This window comes from Eleutherodactylus coqui, chromosome 6 (assembly GCF_035609145.1).
Source record: "Eleutherodactylus coqui strain aEleCoq1 chromosome 6, aEleCoq1.hap1, whole genome shotgun sequence".
Lineage (NCBI taxonomy): Eukaryota > Metazoa > Chordata > Amphibia > Anura > Eleutherodactylidae > Eleutherodactylus > Eleutherodactylus coqui.
Window position 1 is genome coordinate 69,302,487 of NC_089842.1, and position 20,324 is coordinate 69,322,810.

At 47.1% G+C, this 20,324-nt stretch overlaps 1 protein-coding gene across 2 annotated transcripts in view; it reads left to right on the forward strand.

The window, feature by feature from the left end:
- Positions 1-11,807, forward strand: part of LOC136632214 (cytochrome P450 2G1-like) — a 203,611-nt gene extending 191,804 nt beyond the window's left edge. For both annotated transcript variants that reach the window (XM_066606945.1, XM_066606944.1), the window contains 2 exons: positions 8,622-8,763; positions 11,547-11,807. In XM_066606945.1, the coding sequence (XP_066463042.1) occupies positions 8,622-8,763; positions 11,547-11,728 (324 nt within the window). In that variant the 3' untranslated portion in view covers positions 11,729-11,807. The remainder of the gene's footprint in view (positions 1-8,621; positions 8,764-11,546) is intronic.
- The last annotated feature ends 8,517 nt before the right edge of the window (positions 11,808-20,324 follow it).

Below are 20,324 nucleotides of genomic sequence, written 5' to 3' on the forward strand. Positions count from 1 at the left end.
ACTATAAAATGCGTACACAAAAGGAACTTTTTTTTCTTTTTTTTTTACATGGACAGATACACTGACAAACTAATGACGGATAGGGGGACTACAAAATGCGCTACACTACTATACTAATCACACTGCACTACAAATCCCAGCTACACTACACTACTGATCACACACTACAGATCACACACTACACTACAAATCCCAGCTACACTACACTACTGATCACGCACTACAGATCACACACTACACTACATATCCCAGCTACACTACACTACTGATCACGCACTACAGATCACACACTACACTACAAATCCCAGCTACACTACACTACTGATCACGCACTACAGATCACACACTACACTACAAATCCCAGCTACACTACACTACTGATCACGCACTACAGATCACACACTGCACTACAAATCCCAGCTACACTACACTACTGATCACGCACTACAGATCACTCACTACACTACAAATCCCAGCTACACTACACTACTGATCACGCACTACAGATCACACACTACACTATAAATCCCAGCTACACTACACTACTGATCACGCACTACAGATCACTCACTACACTACAAATCCCAGCTACACTACACTACTGATCACGCACTACAGATCACACACTACACTACAAATCCCAGCTACACTACACTACTGATCACGCACTACATATCACTCACTGCACTACAAATCCCAGCTACACTACACTACTGATCACACACTATAGATCACTCACTGCACTACAAATCCCAGCGACACATTACTGATCACACTATTGATCACACACTATTGATCACACCTCACTACACTACACTACACACTACAGAGCACACTCACTACACTACACTACTGATTACACCTCACTACACTCTCACTAGACTGCTGATAACACCTCACTACACTCTCACTACACTACTGATCACACCTCACTACACTCTCACTACACTACTGATCACACCTCACTACACTCACTACACTACTGATCACACCTCACTACACTCACTACACTACTGATCACACCTCACTACACTCTCACTACACTACACTACAGAGCACACTCACTACACTACACTACTGATCACACCTCACTACACTCTCACTACACTACAGATCGCTATGATAGTTTATTTTTTACAGAGCCTTATCTCTCTCTACAACCGCCGGAAGCACTGTGAGGCGATTGCAGAGAGAGACTACACTATAAACAGCGGGCTTTCTGCTGCCGAGCTGTGATTGGTCAGTGAGTTCTTCACTGACCAATCACAGCGATCGCTGGGGCGGGACCACTGTGATTGGTCCCTGGCCCATACGTAGTGATTGTCTGCTAACGATGTTAGCAGACGTCACTACTGTGTTGCCACGATAGTCACCGCAGCGACACTGTAAGTGCAGGACGTAAGTTTACGTCCAGTTGCGGGAAGTATCCCGCTGCCAGGACGTAAACTTACGCCCTGCAGCGGGAAGGGGTTAATACATAGACACAGGCAGGTACAAATCCCTAATGTGAAGTCCCTGTGGACCCACAGCATGGGTGGCTCCCTGGAACCCACCGGCGGTACATAAATAGATCCCATTGCAGCGCCTGGACAGCACAGCTAACGTCAGATTAAATACAGATGGGCTTCGGCCAAGAATGTTTTCATTGTTGGAGGAGGAGGGGGATGTTTTTGAGGCAGTACGTGTCCTGTCTCCGTGTCTGTGGTTATATGCACCTTACCAGTAACCGCGTTGGTGGGATAGTGGTCGCGACTGTGGACCTATTAGCGCGGTTTTATTCCGTTGGTTTTCGGAATGTGGCCAGGATTAAGTGGGCCGTGGTGGGGTGCTTTCTTATTCTGTCGTTTAAGGTGAAATTCTTGGACTGCCGCCAGACGGACCACTCTGAAAGCATTTGCCAAGAATGTTTTCATTGTTGGAGGAGGAGGACGGGGAAGTTTTTGAGGCAGTACGTGTCCTGTCTCCGTGTCCGTGGTTATATGCACCTTCACAGTGACCGCGTCGCTGAAAAGTTGTCGCGCCTGGAGAACCTAGTAGAGCGGCCTCGCCACTATCATGTCTTTGGGAAGCCTCTGTTTCCACTACCCTGTAACATTGCAGTAGCAGCAGTATAGGCAGAGCTGAGAATTAGTAACATTTCAGCGGTAAGAGTATGCACAAACCCCTGTAACATTTCATTGGCAGCAGTGACGACAGACCCCACTAACATTTTATTTGCAGCAGTATACACAGACCCCAGTAACATTTCAGTAGTATCTGTATAGACAGACCCCAGTAACAGTTCAGAAGTATAAGTCTAGACAGACCCCAGTAACATTTCAGTTCCAGCAGTATTGACAGACCCCAGTAACATTTCAGTAGTATCAGTTGCGACATGCCCCAGTCACATTTCAGTTCCAGCAGTGCAGACAGACCCCAGTAACAGTAACGTTGAAGCAGTATGGGCAAAGCAGCAGATAAACATTTCCCTGGCAGCAGTGTAGGGAGAGCAAAGTATTTGTAACATTTCAGTAGTAGCAGGATAGTCAGACCGCAGTAACATTAACGTAGACGCAGTATGGGCAGAGCCCACTATTAGTTACATTTCTGTTATAGCAGTATAGACCTGCCCCAGTAACATTTCTGTTGAAGCATTATGGGCAGAGCCCAGTATTAGTAAAATTACAGTAGTAACAGTATACACCAACCAAGGTAACATTTCAGGAGCAGAAGTATCGGCAGACCGAAGTAACATTTCTGTTGCTGAAGTATAGTCAGACCCCTGTAGCATTACTGTGGCAGAAGTATAGGTAGGCAGAACAGAGTTACATTTCTGTAGCAAAAGTGTAGGCCAACCCCAGACACAGTGGTGTACCATAAGTGCAGGCGAAGCCCATAAAAACTACTTTGATAACATTGTAGGCGAGGGCCCGAAAAATTGGTGTACCGACAGTACAAATGTACCCCAGAAAAATTGCCCATGCCCAACCCAGAGGGCAGGTGAAACCCATTAATCGCTTAGCGTACTGTGGATTAATTTGTAACTAGGCCTGGAGGCAGCCCAGTCTAAAAAACAATTAGTTTAGGTGGAAGTTTCAATGCTTTAATGAGAATTGAAACAGATAAATATTATTAAGAAAAGTTATATGAGCTTTTTGGCCCACAGAAAAATTGCCCATTCGCGGTGATTACGAGAGGTTTCAGGAGGAGGAGCCGGAGGAGGAGGACGAATATCATACACAGATTGACAAAGGTCTTTAGGTAGCGCTGCTGTCCGCTGGTGGAGAAGAGAAGTCTGGGGAAGTCCAGGCTTTGTTCATCTTTATGAGTTTAAGCCTGTCGGCGCTGTCAGTTGACAGGCGGGTACGCTTGTCCATGATGATTTCCCCAGCTGCACTAAACACCCTCTCTGACAAGACATAATAACAATGGTGTCGGGATCAGTGATAGCGCTCCTCCAGTGCTAAATGATTTGATAAGTGAGTAAAGAAAAAGTGACTTACCCGGTACTAAGTGAGTGGCCCTGGGAAGGGTTAACTCACTAGTACCTCCAAATCCGGGATAGCCTGTAAGTAAATGGATTGGACGAACCTCCTTCCTGATCCTGTCCGGAGAGCTGCTTGGATATCTGGGGTCCCTATTGCCAGGGAGCCCAGTGTGAACGAAAATCAAAGATAAAAAATATATCCAGTATAGCGCTTCACGGGATGAAGAATGGATGAAGTTTATCTTTCTGCACCATAAAGGTGCGGTTTTATTGCAACGCGTTTCAACCCTATAAAGGGTCTTTTTCAAGCATACAAAAGTACAATATACAATCATTTATATAGTTTAAAAGAAGTGACTTACACTTAGCAGTCATTGCAGTGCTCACGGCCGCCGCCATGTTGTGGGCGGAGTCTCGGCGTCAGCGTGATGGCGTCAGCATGCAGAAACGTTTAGTGGGCTGGAGTTAAAAACATATATACTCGTTTTTACATTTAATTTTAAAGTATATATGTTTTTAACTCCAGCCCACTAAACGTTTCTGCATGCTGACGCCATCACGCTGATGCCGAGACTCCGCCCACAACATGGCGGCGGCCGTGAGCACTGCAATGACTGCTAAGTGTAAGTCACTTCTTTTAAACTATATAAATGATTGTATATTGTATTTTTGTATGCTTGAAAAAGACCCTTTATAGGGTTGAAACGCGTTGCAATAAAACCTCACCTTTATGGTGCAGAAAGATAAACTTCATCCATCCTTCATCCCGTGAAGCGCTATACTGGATATATTTTTTATCTTTGATTTTCTCTCTGACAAGACGCTAGCCGCAGGGCCAGCCAACACCTCCAGGGCATACAGCGCGAGTTCGGGCCATGTGTCCAGCTTTGACACCCAGTAGTTGTACGAAGCAGAGGCGTCACGGAGGACGGTGGTACGATCGGCTGTGTAGTCCCTCACCATCTTCTTACAGTGCTCCCTCCGACTCAGCCTGGACTGGGGAGGTGTGACACAGTCTTGCTGGGGAGCCTTAAGCTGGCAAAGGCCTTGGAGAGTGTTCCCCTGCCTGCGCTGAACATGCTGCCTGATCTCCGCGCCTCCCCTTCTACTTGGCCTTTGGAACTGCGCCTTCTGCCACTAACGCTGTCAGATGGAAAGTTTACCATCAGTTTGTCCACCAGGGCCCTGTGGTATTGCATCACTCTCAAAGCCCTTTCCTCTTCGGGAATGAGAGTGGAAAGGTTATCCAGTGTGTACACCAGGTAATCCATAGTGGCCAGAATGCGTCTAACGCGAGGGTCAGGAGAAAGGCATGCTAACATAGAGTCAGCCATGTGTGCCAGGGTACCTGTACGCAACATATGGCTGTCTTCACTAGGAAGATCACTTTGAGTATCCTCCTCCTCCTCCTCCTCAGCACATACACACTGAATGGATGAGACTCAAGCAGCATGGGTACCCTCTGCAGTCAGCCCAGCTGTCTCTTCCTCCTCAGGTTCCTCCCCCTCCTCCTCCTCCACGCGCTGAGATATAGACATTAGGGTGCTCTGACTATCCAGCAACATACTGTCTTCCCCCGCCTCCGTTTCCGCCCGCAAAGCATCAGCCTTTATGCTTTGCAGGGAACTTCTCAACAGGCATAGCAGGGGAATGGTGACGCTAATGATTGCAGCATTGCCGCTCACCATCAGGGTGGACTCCTCAAAGTTTCCAAGGACCTGGCAGATATCTGCCATCCAGGCCCACTCCTCTGTAAAGAATTGAGGAGGCTGACTCCCACTTCGCCGCCCATGTTGGAGTTGGTATTCCACTATAGCTCTACGCTACTCATACACCCGGGAAAAGATGTAAAGCGTAGAGTTCCACCGTGTGGGCACGTCGCAAAGCAGTCGGTGCACTGGCAGATTAAACCAATGTTGCAGGGTGGCAGCATCCATGTTGGACCTGCGGAAATGTGTGCTGACCCGGCGCACATTGCCGAGGAGGTCTGACAAGTGTGGGTAGCCTTTCAGAAACCGCTGAACCACCAAATTAAATACGTGGGCCAGGCATGGCACGTGCGTGAGGCTGCCAAGCTGCAGAGCCGCCACCAGGTTACGGCTGTTGTCACACAACGCCCATGCCCGGTTGGAGGCTCAGTGGCGAAAGCCAGCGGTCGGTCTGCTCTGTCAGACCGTGCAACAGTTCGTGGGCCATGTGCCTCTTCTCTCCTAAGCTGAGTAGTTTCAGCATGGCCTGCTGACCCTTGCCCACCGCTGTGCTGCCACGCAGCGCGACACAGACTGCTGGCGACATGCTGCTGTTGACAAGTCTTGATTGCGAGGTAGAGGTTGCGTTGGAGGAGGAGGAAGGTTTAGTGGAGGTGGCATACACCGCCGCAGATACCAGCACCGATCTGGGGCCCGCAATTCTGGGGGTGGGTAGTACGTGAGCGGTCCTAGGCTCTGACTCGGTCCCAGCCTCCACTAAATTCACCCAATGTGCCATCAGGGAGATATAGTGGCCCTGCCTGCCTGTGCTTGTCCACGTGTCCGTTGTTAAGTCGTCCGCCGTCTCAGTGAAAAACATCCACACCTTAGAGCACCTTGGCCCCTGCACGGTGGCTTGGCGTGAGGGGGTGCTTTGGGAAATAGCTGGTGGATTATTCGCTCTTGCCCTGCCTCTACCCCTGGCCACCCCACTGCCTCTTCCAACCTGTCCTGCGGCTGCAATTGCCTCCCCTTCTGAAGACCTGTCCTCAGTTGGCTTATCACACCAGGTGGGGTCAGTGACCTCATCGTCCAGCGGCTCTTCCTCCGAATCCTCTGTGCGCTCCTCCCTCAGACTTACTGCCCTTACAACTACCTCACTGATAGACAACTGTGTCTCATCGTCATCGTCCTCTTCACCCACCGAAAGCTCTTCAGACAGTTGCCGGAATTCCCCAGCCTCATCCCCCGGACCCCGGGAACTTTCCAAAGGTTGGGCATCGGTCACGATAAACTCCTCCGGTGGGAGAGGAACCATTGCTGCCCAATCTGGGCAGGGGCCCGAGAACAGTTCCTGGTAGTCTGCCTGCTCCTCAGAATGTGTCATTTTCATGGAGTGAGGAGGCTGGGAGGAAGGAGGAGCAGCAGCCAGAGGTTTCACAGTTGTAGCAGTGGACGGCGTAGAAGACTGGGTGGTCGATAGATTGCTGGATGCACTTTTTGCCATCCACGACAGGACCTGCTCACACTGCTCAGTTTCTAATAAAGGTCTACCACGTGGACCCATTAATTGTGATATGAATCTGGGGACCCCAGGAACCTGCCTCTCTCCTAATCCCGCAGCAGTCGGCTGCGATACACCTGGACCAGGAGCTCGGCCTGTGCCCACACCCTGACTTGGGCCTCCGCGTCCTCGCCCGCGTCCACATCCTCTAGGCCTACCCCTACCCCTCAGCATGGTGTATTACGAGTAGAGCAGAAACAGAACGCTGTAATTAAATGTGCCGCTTATTGGCCTGTGGTTGGAGGCTGACTTCGCTTACGGAACGCACAGCAGAGCCAGGAAACAATTATGCGCAAGCCTGTAGTCAGACCTAGGTGCGTATGACTGAGCTACTGGAATTCACAGGGCAGAACCAGGCAAGTGGCCAAAGGCCAGTGGTAGGCCTTAAGTATTTTGCTTCAATTTTTTAAAATGGTGAGGTGAAAAACCAGACAGACACCGTATGCAGCGTATATATGTATACTCTTTCCCTCTGGCAGGACCTGCTCACACTGCTCATTTTTTAATAAAGGTCTACGACGTGGGCCCAAAAATTGCGATATGAAGCTGGGGACCCCAGAAACTGTCCTCTCTCCTACTACCGCAGCAGCCGGCTGCGATTCACCTGGACCAGGAACTCATCCTATGCCCACACCCTCACTTTGGACTCCGCGTCCTCGACCGCGTCCACGTGTTCTGCCGCTACCCCTACCCCTCAGCATGCTGGATTAAGAATCGAGCAGAGACAGAGCGGTGTAAAAATGTTTGTGAATTATTGCCGCGCAGTTGGTGGCTGCCAGCGGTAATATAACGCAAAATGAAGCCAGAGATAAATTATAAGGAAGGCTGCACTTAGGCCTTGCTGTGAACTATGCAGTTTGGATGGACGTGAAGTCCCACAGGCCACGCAGGCACATGCACTGGGTCACCGGTAGCTGTACAAAGGATTTCTTTTTTAAATCACCTTATTTTTCTATGCAATGCAGGCTGAGGCTATGCAGTGTGTATTGCACTTTCAATCTATGGGCGTCGGGCAGACCGTGCACTTGTGAGACAGCGCACGTATAACAAAGAGCGTTGTAGAAAATGTGTGGTTTCTTGGCGTACACTTAGAGGCAGACTGAACTGATGCAACGCAAAGTGCGGACAGAAAAATGTTTAAATGAAGGCTGCACGCAGGCTCCGCTGTGCAATGCAGAGGTACTACAACTCCCAGCAACCACGGAGTTAAATGCACACGGTCACAGGTTGCCCTAAGAAGAACCGTTGGGGTTCTTGTAGACAGGATTCTACACTACCACTGTCCCTGCCTGACCAATACTGCCCCTAAACTCAAGTACAGCCTGCAGCCTGAGAACGCTATAGCCTGCACGCCCGATATACATAAAAAAAAAGTGCAAAACTGCTCACAGCAGCCACAACAGTAATGCACTAGGTGAGCTGTGGCCCTAAGAAGGACCGTTGTGGTTCTTGAAGATGCTAACACTGTCCCTATAGCAGCAGCAGCAGCAGCACTGTCCCTGATCTCTCTTAGCGTGTGTCTGTGGCGAGCCGCGGGCGGGGCAGATTTAAATACTCGGGGGTCACTTGATCTCGCCAGCCACTCACTGCAGGGGGGTGGGATAGGGCTGGAACGTCACAGGAGGAAGTTGTAATGCCTTCCCTGTGTTTCTATTGGCCAGAAAAGGGCGCAAATTCTCAGGGAAGGAAATGTAATTGAGTCGAGTGCCGCGTGGTGCTCGTCTTGAGTAACGAGCATCTCGAACACCCTAATGCTCGAACGAGCATCAAGCTCGGACGAGTGCGCTCGCTCATCTCTGTATATTATCCAATTTCAGTCCATACCTGGTTATAGCCTCCCAGACAATCGATATGGACTCAGGATTGCAATAAGTTCTTGTCTTATCCCATTTTGATGTTCCAGGGTACTGGAGTCTGTGCCTTGCTGTGTTCTGTATTGGAAGATCCTACGTATTTTGCTACTCCAGACAAATTTAACCCTAACCATTTCTTGGATTCTGAGGGAAATTTCAAGAGGAATGAGGCATTTGTACCATTTTCCCTAGGTATGATCACTAATCTATAGTATTAAGAATTTCTTAGAAAAGTAAGAAACAAGACTGCTATTATAGAGAATTTGAACATTTGACTAGTAATGGGCTATTTTGATACACAATTCAACAACACAGTGTAAGGTAATGCTCACACATTGCTGACTTGCTATGGATTTGTGGTGCAGAATTTGCCAAACCCTATTCACATGTAGCAAGAATATTCTATGTGGGAACATCAGCTCATTTGTCAGTTGATTGCTCAGTTGTGGTACATTAACCTATGTAAATAGGAAGATGTATAGCTGGCTTATGGGAGGGAATGATTGTAATTAAGTTCATTTGTGCTTTTAACTCAATTCTTGGTCTTTGTGAAAGAAGATAAAACATCAGGTTAAGAATTTGGCACAAATTTTAGAAATCAATGGGTCCTATTCTCTGATTTTGTGAGCACAAATACCTCTGCAAACACGGTCATGTGAAAAAGCCTGCGAACTTACGGTATAAAAAAAACATGCCCATAGAGAATCAAGTCTCACAGGATTGAAAAATGGTAGCATTATATATATAAATATATATATATATATATATATACTGTATATATATATATACTGTATATATATATATATAATATGGTAGCTATTTGCAAAAACTAATCAAACAAGAATAATTTAAATACCTCAACATAACTAACATAACAAGTGGTTTCTCCAAGGTATATTTCCTTGTAGTTGTGTTGAGCTATTTAATGCTGGTTTCACATCTGCATTGGAACCTCCGTTTGGAGGGTCCATCGCACATCCAGCTCAAAATACCAGAAGTAAAATCGTTCCATGCAATAAGCGTGCAGCTGAGTGGAAACTGAACAAACCCCATCACAGACAATGGGGTATTTTGGAGCTGTTCGGTTCCGTCCTGAGACGGAGCCGTTCGGCCACAGGGATTCCCTTTTTCTACTCCCCAAACGGAGCAGGAAAGTGGAGCCCTTGGCACAGGTGTGAAACCACACTAAATTTTTCTATCTTGAGGATTTGTTTTTCTTTTTGCAAAGAGTTAGTAAACTTAGCAAATAAACCTAATTTACATCAGTAAAAATATGGCCAAACCCACTTTAAGGGCTCCTTCATACAGGCGCATGTACATGTGTGCACTCTTTAGCACAACACATTTGCACTGTGAATGAGGTACTTTTGCACTCGTATTGGTACATTTTACTGTAATTTTTGCTCATGCGGGGCATGATTTAAATCCCTTTCGTGATTTAGGCCGCCTGCACACAGCCGGATCAGATCCCGCCACGAGAATTCTCGCAGCAGAATGCGACCCGTGCCCCATATTTTGAAAAGCACAACAGTTCAGATAGCGCCAAAGGATAATTAGCGGGTTCCCCGATTTGCCACTTTCCTATCCTCCATAGGAGAGAAGAGCTGCAATGACAATATGGGGGGCTCTCACCAGGAGAGTGGTCCCCCAATAAAGAACAAACAGCAAGTTTTGAGTAAAAAAACGTCTGCGCTCGTGGAAAATGCAAGCAAGTAACCCAAAGTAGAAGCATCGATTTGGTGAAAACGGAAAAGAAAAAAAGAATGGCACTTACTCGGGGGGGGGGGGGGGAGGGGTTATGCAAGAAGCCCCCTCCTTGAAGTGCTGACTCCTCTAGATTCTCCCAATGCCGGATATTTACTGCGGCAGGCAGGTTCGATTTTTTTCAATTTTATTTGTAAAATTAAGTTACAGGCAACGCGTTTTGGTGCAACAGGCACCTTTCTCAAGCCAAATGCATAAAAAAAATGCATTTAGCTTGAGAAAGGTGCCTGTTGCACCGAAACGCGTTGCCTGTAACTTAATTTTACTAATAAAATTGAAAAATCGAACCCGCCTGCCGCAGTAAACATCCGCGATTGGGAGAATCTAGAGGACTCAGCACTTCAAGGAGGGGGCTTCTTGCATAAAACACCCCCCTCCTCCCGAGTAAGTGTCATTCTTTTTTCTTTTCCGTTTTCACCAAATCGACACTTCTACTTTGGGTTACTTGCTTGCATTTTCCACGAGCACAGACGTTTTTTACTCAAAACTTGCTGTCCGTGCCCCATATTGACCTTATACTCACTCGTCCAACATCATCTCTCTCTGCATTGTGATGCTGGCGCACAGAAGTAGGACATGCCACGATTTGTTTACTGTGCAAGTTTTCTTGTGGTCAAATCGCGGCTGTCTGCATAGGATTGCATTATCTAATGCAATCCTATGGTAGCGTGCATGGGTGGAAATTCTGCGGGAAATCCTGCCGCGGAATTTCTGCCCATGTGCAGGAGGCCTAAAAAGGAAATTTAACCCAATGAGGTCCAGATGTGTTCTTTTTTTCACAGATATGCGCACCTTCCATAGACTTCTATGGGGACTCTTGGTGTGCAAATATGCACAAAATAGAGCATGTTCTATGAAAAAATGAGAATGGACCTATTGAAATCAATGGGTTCTATTCTCTGCATATTGCGCATGCAAATATGCGTGCAAATATATCTGTCTGAAGGAGTCCTAAGAAGTAAACGGGGCTTCAAAGTCAAATGATTTTTTGTTTTCAGTCAGTGCCTGGTGGTGTGCACACACTGGCACAATGAAGAATGAAGTCATATCCAATGTCACTCCTATCGCTGGCGCTTGACTGCCATGGAGGACACGTCGGACATTTCATGGCACTGCTGATGTAAACAGGATATGGCTTATTGTTAGGAGCTGGAATAACATAGTAGAAATCTTCTGTACACTTTGTAACTTTTTCTTCTTCTTCCACACAGGAAAAAGATTATGTCTTGGAGAAGGTCTCGCCCGAATGGAACTCTTCCTGTTTTTTACTTCCATTCTGCAGAATTTTTCTCTGATATCACAGACACAGTTTACAGACGCCGATATTTATCCCAGGATGGCTGGTTTTGCCAATGTTCCCATCTCTTATCGGATGTCATTTGTGGCACGCTGACTTTGATACTCTTTGAAGTCTGTTTACTTGTACTTCTTACACATTTGATGTTACCAGTCCAAAAATTTCTGAGAACAGATTTGTGAGTTTGGACCTTGTGCTTATTGACCATCACATGAATCTTATGAATCTCATGAACATTTTATAACAATAAAAGTAGTGATACTTACTAGAGATTAGCGAGCACCAAAATGCTCGGGTGCTCGTTAATCGAGTCGAACTTTTCGCGATGCTCGAGGGTTCGTTTCGAGTAACGAACCCCATTGAAGTCAATGGGCGACTCGAGCATTTTTGTATATCGCCGATGCTCGCTAAGGTTTTCATTTGTGAAAATCTGGGAAATTCAAGAAAGTGATGGGAACGACACAGCAACGGATAGGGCAGGCGAGGGGCTACATGTTGGGCTGCATCTCAAGTTCCCAGGTCCCACTACTAAGCCACAATAGCGGCAAGAGTGCCTCCCCCCTCCCAACAATTTTTACTTCTGAAAAACCCTTATTAGCAAGGCATACCTTAGCTAAGCACCACACTACCTCCAACAAAGCACAATCACTGCCTGCATGACACGCCGCTGCCACTTCTCCTGGGTTACATGCTGCCCCCCCCCCCCCCCCCCCCGCACGACCCAGTGTCCACAGCGCACACCAAAGTGTCCCTGCGCAGCCTTCAGCTGCCCTCATGCCACACGCTGGCCTCATAGCCACACCACCCTCATGTCTATTTATAAGTGTGTCTGCCATGAGGAGGAACCGCAGGCACACACTGCGGTTCCTGGGGAGTTGGCAGGGCCAGGCAGCGACCCTCTTTAAAAGGGGCGGGGCGATAGCCCACAATGCTGTACAGAAGCAATGAGAACTCCAATCCTGTGCCACCTCCATCAGGAGCTGCACACGTGGGCATAGCAATAGGGAATCCATGTGCCACACAGTATTCATTCTGTCAAGGTGTCGCATAGCTCAATCCACACTGCAAGGGGAAAGCCGTCAGTGCTCTGCCCTCTACCCAAGTCAGTCAGTGCCTTTGTGCCAGACAGGTCAAACACCGCGATGGGAACTAGGTTTGCACCACCAGCATAGGGGGGTCCTAGGAAGCCCAAGACATGAACCACAAAAATTGATCTGAGCGGCCAAACATGGCAGACTTGCACCGCACCCATGACATAGGCCTCGGCCCACAGCTTCAGCAATCCTAGGCAGGAAGCAGACTTTCACTGCACCAAGGACATAGGCCTCTGCACAAACCCTCAGCAATCGCGGGCCTACAGCGGACTCCTATGCTAGCGTAGCTGTGCATGTCTCATTAGCGCTGTATTGCTCCTGTAGTTTGTCCCAATGCAGTGCCCCGGATAGTAGAGCTAACGTCAGATTAAATACAGGTGGGCTTCGGCCGACACTGCATGCCCCAACCTGACCGTGGTTTTTAATTTATAGACACAGGCAGGTGCAAATCCCCAATGTGAAGTCCCTGTGGACCCACAGCATGGGTGGCTCCCTGGAACCCACCGGCGGTACATAAATAAATCCCATTGCAGTGCCCAGCACAGCTGAGGTAGCATCAGGCCCGTTCAATCCTCAAATATGTTCGTGCATTATGCCTATCCTATATTAATGGTGCACATCAGACATGCAGAACCCAGGTACTGCGACGATTGGTCAGCTTCGTACATGATGAGCGGAGTGAACACACTGCTTGCGGATAAAGCAATCTTGTTGAGTTCAAGATAAGGGCACTTTAATCTTTTTAAGTATAGTGTTGGTCTAAGCTATTGATAGTACTAACCAACTATAGTACCCCATGTGTAGAGAATTTGTTTTCATACTATACAGGTACCCCCCGTTACCCTTTTGGCCATGAGTTAGTATATGTAATAGTTTAGTTTGTTTAATTGCATATAGTGAGCTGATTTACAGTTTGTTTTATCGGTTTTATATTTTTACGCTGCTTTTTATACTATATCGATTACCTTGTATGACTGTTATATTCTACTCCAAATTATTGAGGTATTTGTCTACTATACGGTATTACATAAATCCCAGTGCCTGTGTAGCAATCTACAGCCAATTTGCTGAAATTGCTCAAGTTTATCTGTGCACAATTTATCTCCCTTGTGTCTGTGGGTGAAATAACCTTTTTATCATGGAGGAAGCGCTCTATGATATTTTCTCTGGTGCGTTCCTGCAGTCCCTATATAGTATGCTTACAGGAGACCCATCTCACACCTGATACCACCAAAGTTCTGTCCAAGCCCTGGGTACAGTGCTCATATCAATCTTGTCACGTCCTATTCTAGGGGAGTGTCTTTATTGATACGACGCTCTCTTCATTGGGAGCTCAAGCAGTCTAGAATCGATCCAAAAGGCAGATTCATTCATATAAAAGTCAAAATTCACAATGAACCTGTAATTATCCTATGTTATTATAACCTTCTTCCAACTTCTATCCCTATACTAATGAAGGGCATTTCACTTGTGCCTATCTCACCCAAAGCATCTTTAATTTGTATGGGAGATATGAATATGATAGTGGACGCTGCCATGGATAGATTTGGGGGCAGTGATAGTTTGGGAGGATCTGCGGGGCCAACAAGATTAGCTTCTGCGATATTGGTTGCAGGCTGGATTGATTTGTAGCAGGTATTCCATCTGAATTCCCAGGAATTCTCATGCCCCATTGCTCATAATTACGCCCTTAGTCATATAGACTATATATTTGGGTCTCCATCTCTATTCTTCAAAGTTAGCTCCATCATGTATCTCCCGAGAGGAGTTTCTGATCACTCCCCAATTTGGCTAGCTTTAACATCCCCTGATCTGCCCCCACTGAAACTATGGAGGGTACATCCATTCTGGCTATCATTATTCAGCCCCATGGATCATATCCCAGACCAGATAGGTGCATGAGCAGGCCTTAGACTGTATATTGGAGTGGGATGCATTCAAGGCATAGCTCAGGGGATGCATAAGATTATCTATATCCTTCATTAAAAAGGCTATGGTGAGGGAGGAAGAAGACCTGGCAGAGCTGTGTAGGTCCATGGAGAGAGCATTCATTACTGACCCAACAGAGACGAATAAGACAAGATAGCTGCAAATAGGGAAAGATTATTCCATGTGCCTGAGAGAGAAGGCTCAGTGCCCCCTGTTCTTCAGCAGGCAGACATTCTTTGAATTGGGTAATCACTTCAGTAAACTCCTGATGTATATAGTCCGACAACACTCCTTGTCACCGGATAAAATCAGAAGAGGGTATTGGGCTTATATATCCACTTGCTATACTTGGCACATTTAGACAGTTAAGACTCTCTACCAAACCCAAATTACCTATACAAATGAAGAGCTGGAGGCATTTTTAACAAATATTGCCTTTCCAATGTTGCAGGAGGATCATGTGTCCTTATTAGAGTCCCCCATCTCTGCTGAGGAGATTGAGGGAGGGCCTGCAGTCTATGTCCAAAGTTAAAACCCCAGGACCTGATGGCCTCCCACTGGAAGTTCCTTTTACAGTATAAGGAGTTGTTGGTCCTGCAGCTGCTCCTGCTATTTAACCCCTTCACGACCAATGACGTACCGGTACGTCATGGAGCGTCGGGGTATGTATGAAGAGAGGTTGCATGGCAACCTCTCTTCATACAGTGCAGGCGTCAGCTGTTTATAACAGCTGACACCCGCGGGCAATAGCCGCGAGCGGCCATTAACCATTTAAATGTCGCTGTCAACGGTGAAATTGGGGGAGCCGTGCAGGTGTCATGGCAGCCGGAGGTCTAATGAAAGGCCCCAGGGGTGCCTTAACAGACTGCCTATCAAGCCATCCCCGTTGGGTGGCTTGATAGACTGCCTGTCAAAAAGCAGTATGACATATCGCTGCATAAAATGTAGAATTTGAAACACTCAGTAACAAGAACTTTGTAACGATGTATACAATGTCTACTGCATATGTAATGTTTGTATATGTACTCTTGATCTTTTATAAAACCCAATAAAAATTATTTGAGAAAAAAAAAAAAGCAGTATGACGTAATGCTACAGCATTACCCATACTGCAGGAGTGATCAAAGCATCGCATGTTAAAGTCCCCCAGGAAGACTTCAAAGTAATGTAAAAAAAAATCAATAACGTTTTTTTAATTGAAAAAAAAAATTGTAAAAGTTTAAATTACTCCCCTTTTGCCATATCTACTATTAAAAAATCTAAATAATAAATTAAAAATATGTATTTGGTATCAACGCATCTGTAAAAGTCCGAATTATCAAAGTAGTGCATTACGTCGTCCGAAAAAAAAATAAAGAATGCCAGAAATGCACTTTTTTAGTTACCCTGTCTCTCAGAAAAAACGCAATAAAAAGCGATAAAGTCTTATGTATTCCAAATTGGTACTACCAGAAACTACAGAACATCCTGCAAAAAATGAGCCCTTGCTAAACTATGTCGACGGAAAAATAAAAGTTATTGTGCGCACAAAATGACGGCAGAAAATAATTTAAAAAATTAAATATCTTTGAAAAAAAGGGGAGTATAGTAAATAAAAAACTATACAAGTTTGGTATCGTAGTAATCGTACCGACCCATAGAATAAAGTTATAATGTTGTTTTTGTTGCCGTTTGTGCGCCGTAGAAACAAGACGCACTAAAAGATGGCGAAATGTAGTTTTTTTTTCATTTTACTCCACTTAGAATTTTTTTAACGTTTTCAGTACGTTATATGGTACTTTAAATAGCACCATTGAAAAATGCAACTCGTCCCGCAAAAAACAAGCCTTCATACAGCGACGTCGATGGTAAATAAAGGAATTACGATTTTTTAAAGGGGGGAGGAAAAAACGAAAATGGAAACAGAAAAAGGGCCGTGTCATTAAGGGGTTAATGGTGCCCTGGATAGGGGATTCCCCCCAGATTCCTTTAAGGAGGCCAACATAATTCTCATTCTTAACCTGAAAAAGACCCAAAGGAGTGCAGCTCATATATGCCTATCTTCCAACTAAACATTATAAAATCGTAACAAAAATCTTGTCACTTTTCTTAAACTTAGCTATACAGGACATTGTTTAACCAGATTAATCAGGAATTATACCTGGGAAATAATCTTCAGATAATGTATGAAGAGTGCAGGTAGTCACACAGGTGAGGTGGAGGTGGCAATTTGATTAGGCTTTAGCTTCCTTGATGCTGCCAAGGCATTTGACTCAGTTCAGTAGCCTTGTCTACTGGTGGTGCTTCAAAGATTTGGGTTTGGAGAAACATTTATTAAATGGATCTCTATAGTATATACTGTAGTTCTCCGGTTGCTACATAAATTAGCAAAAGTCCTTGTTTATGCTGCTGCAAACAAGAGATTGGACCATGAGAGATGAGATATGTAACCTGCAAGTCTCCCCAAATCCTAAATACCTAGTAATTTACATATCCAGAGGCTTTGCTTACAGTTTCAATATGAATTTCGCCCCTCTCCTCACTAGAGATGAGCGAGCACCAAAATGCTCGGGTGCTCGTTACTCGAGACGAATTTTTCGCGATGCTCGAGGGTTCGTTTCGAGTAACGAACCCCATTGAAGTCAATGGGCGACTCGAGCACTTTTGTATATCGCCGATGCTCGCTAAGGTTTTCATTTGTGAAAATCGGGGCAATTCAAGAAAGTGATGGGAACGACACAGAAACGGATAGGGCAGGCGAGGGGCTACATGTTGGGCTGCATCTCAAGTTCCCAGGTCCCACTATTAAGCCACAATAGCAGCAAGAGTGGCCCCCCCCCCCAACAACTTTTACATCTGAAAAGCCCTCATTAGCAATGCATACCTTAGCTAAGCACCACACTACCTCCAACAAAGCACAATCACTGCCTGCATGACACTCCGCTGCCACTTCTCCTGGGTTACATGCTGCCAAATCCCCCCCCCCACGACCCAGTGTCCACAGCGCACACCAAACTGTCCCTGACCAGCCTTCAGCTGCCCTCATGCCACGCCACCCTCATGTCTATTTATAAGTACGTCTGCCACAGGAAAAGCAGGCACACACTGCAGAGGGTTGGCACGGCTAGGCAGCGACCCTCTTTAAAAGGGGCGGGGCGATAGCCCACAATGCTGTACAGAAGCAATGAGAAATCCAATCCTGTGCCACCTCCATCTGGAGCTGCACACATGGGCATAGCAATGGGGAACCTATGTGCCACACACTATTCATTCTGTCAAGGTGTCTGCATGCCCCAGTCAGACCGCGTTTTTTTATATATAGTCACAGGCAGGTACAACTCCGCAATGGGAATTCCGTGTGCACCCACAGCATGGGTGGCTCCCTGGAACCCACCGGCGGTACATAAAAATATCCCATTGCAGTGCCCAACACAGCTGATGTAATGTCGTGCTTAATGCAGGTGGGCTTCGGCCCACACTGCATGCCCCAGTCAGACTGGGGTTCTTTAGAAGTGGAAACAGATGAATTTACAACTCCCTGTGGACCCACAGCATGGGTGGGTGCCAGGAAGCCACCGGCGGTACATAACAATATCCCATTGCATTGCCCATCACAGCTGAGGTAGTATTGTCATGTTTAATGCAGGTGGGCTTCGGCCCACACTGCATGCCCCAGTCAGACTGGGGTTCTTTAGAAGTGGACATATGTAGTTACAACTCCCTGTGGACCCACAGCATGGGTGGCTCCCTGGAATCCACCGGCGGTACATAAATATATCCCATTGCATTGCCCATCACAGCAGATGTAACGTCAGCTATAATGCAGGTGGGCCAAAAATGTATTGGATTACACTGTAGGTGAGGGCCCACAAAAATTGGTGTACCAACAGTACTAATGTACCTGAGAAAAATTGCCCATGCCCAACCGAGAGGGCAGGTGAAACCCATTAATGGCTTTGGTTAATGTGGCTTAATTGGTAACTAGGCCTGGAGGCAGCCCAGTTAAAATAAAAATTTGTTGAGGTGAAAGTTTCAACGCTTTAATGAGCATTGAAACGTATAAAAATTGTTTACAAAAATTATATGACTGAGCCTTGTGGGCCTAAGAAAAATTGCACGTTCGGCGTGATTACGTGAGGTTTCAGGAGGAGGAGCAGGAGGAGGAGGAGGAATATTATACACAGATTGATGAAGCAAAAAGGTCCCCGTTTTGGATGGTGATAGAGAACGATGCTTCCATCCGCGGGTGCAGCCTACGTATTGCTTAGGTATCGCTGCTGTCCGCTGGTGGAGAAGAGAAGTCTGGGGAAGTCCAGGCTTTGTTCATCTTGATGAGTGTAAGCCTGTCGGCACTGTCGCTTGACAGGTGGGTACGCTTATCCGTGATGATTCCCCCAGCCACACTAAACACACTCTCTGACAAGACGCTAGCCGCAGGACAAGCAAGCACCTCCAGGGCATACAGCGCGAGTTCAGGCCACGTGTCCAGCTTCAACACCAGGTAGTTGTAGGGGGCAGAGGCGTCACTGAGGACGGTGCTGCAATCAGCTACGTACTCCCTCACCATCCTTTTACAGTGCTCCCGCCAACTCAGCCTTGACTGGGGACCGGTGACACAGTCTTGCTGGTGAGCCATAAAGCTGTCAAAGGCCTTAGAGAGTGTTCCCCTGCCTGCGCTGTACATGCTGCCTGATCTCTGCGCCTCCCCTGCTACCTGGGCCGCGGAAATGCGCCTTCGGCCAGTAGCGCTGTCGGATGGGAAGTTTACCATCAGTTTGTCCACCAGCGCCCTGTGGTATAGCATCATTCTCGAACCCCTTTCCTCTTCGGGAATGAGAGTGCAAAGGCTCTCCTTATACCGTGGATCGAGCATTGTGTACACCCAGTAATCCGTAGTGGCCAGAATGCGTGTAACGCGAGGGTCACGAGAAAGGCATCCTAACATGAAGTCAGCCATGTGTGCCAGTGTACCTGTACGCAACACATGACTGTCCTCACTCGGAAGATCACTTTCAGGATCCTCCTCCTCCTCCTTCTCCTCCTCAGCCCATACATGCTGAAAGGATAACAGGCAAGCTGCATCTGTACCCTCAGCAGTGGGCCAAGCTGTCTATTCCCCCTCCTCCTCATGCTCCTCCCCCTCCTCCTCCTCCTCCTCTGGCCATACACGCTGAAAGGATGACAGGCAAGCAGCATCTGTCCCCTCAGCAGTGGCCCAAGCTGTCTCCTCCCCCTCCTCCTCATGCTCCTCCCCCTCCTCCTCAACGCGCTGAGATATAGACATGAGGTTGCTCTGACTATCCAGCGACATACTGTCTTCTCCCGCCTCCACTTCCGAGTGCAAAGCGTCTGCCTTTATCCTTTGCAGGGAACTTCTCAAGAGGCATAGCAGGGGAATGGTGACGCTAATGATTGCAGCATCCCCGCTCACAATCTGGGTAGACTCCTCAAATTTTCCAAGGACCTGGCAGATGGCTGCCAACCAGGCCCACTCTTCTGTAAATAATTGAGGAGGCTGACTCCCACTGCGGCGCGCAAGTTGGAGTTGGTATTCCATTATAGCTCTACGCTGCTCATAGAGTCTGGCCAACATGTGGAGCGTAGAGTTCCACTGTGTGGGCACGTCGCACAGCAGTCGGTGCACTGGCAGATTAAACCGATGTTGCAGGGTCCGCAGGGTGGCAGCGTGC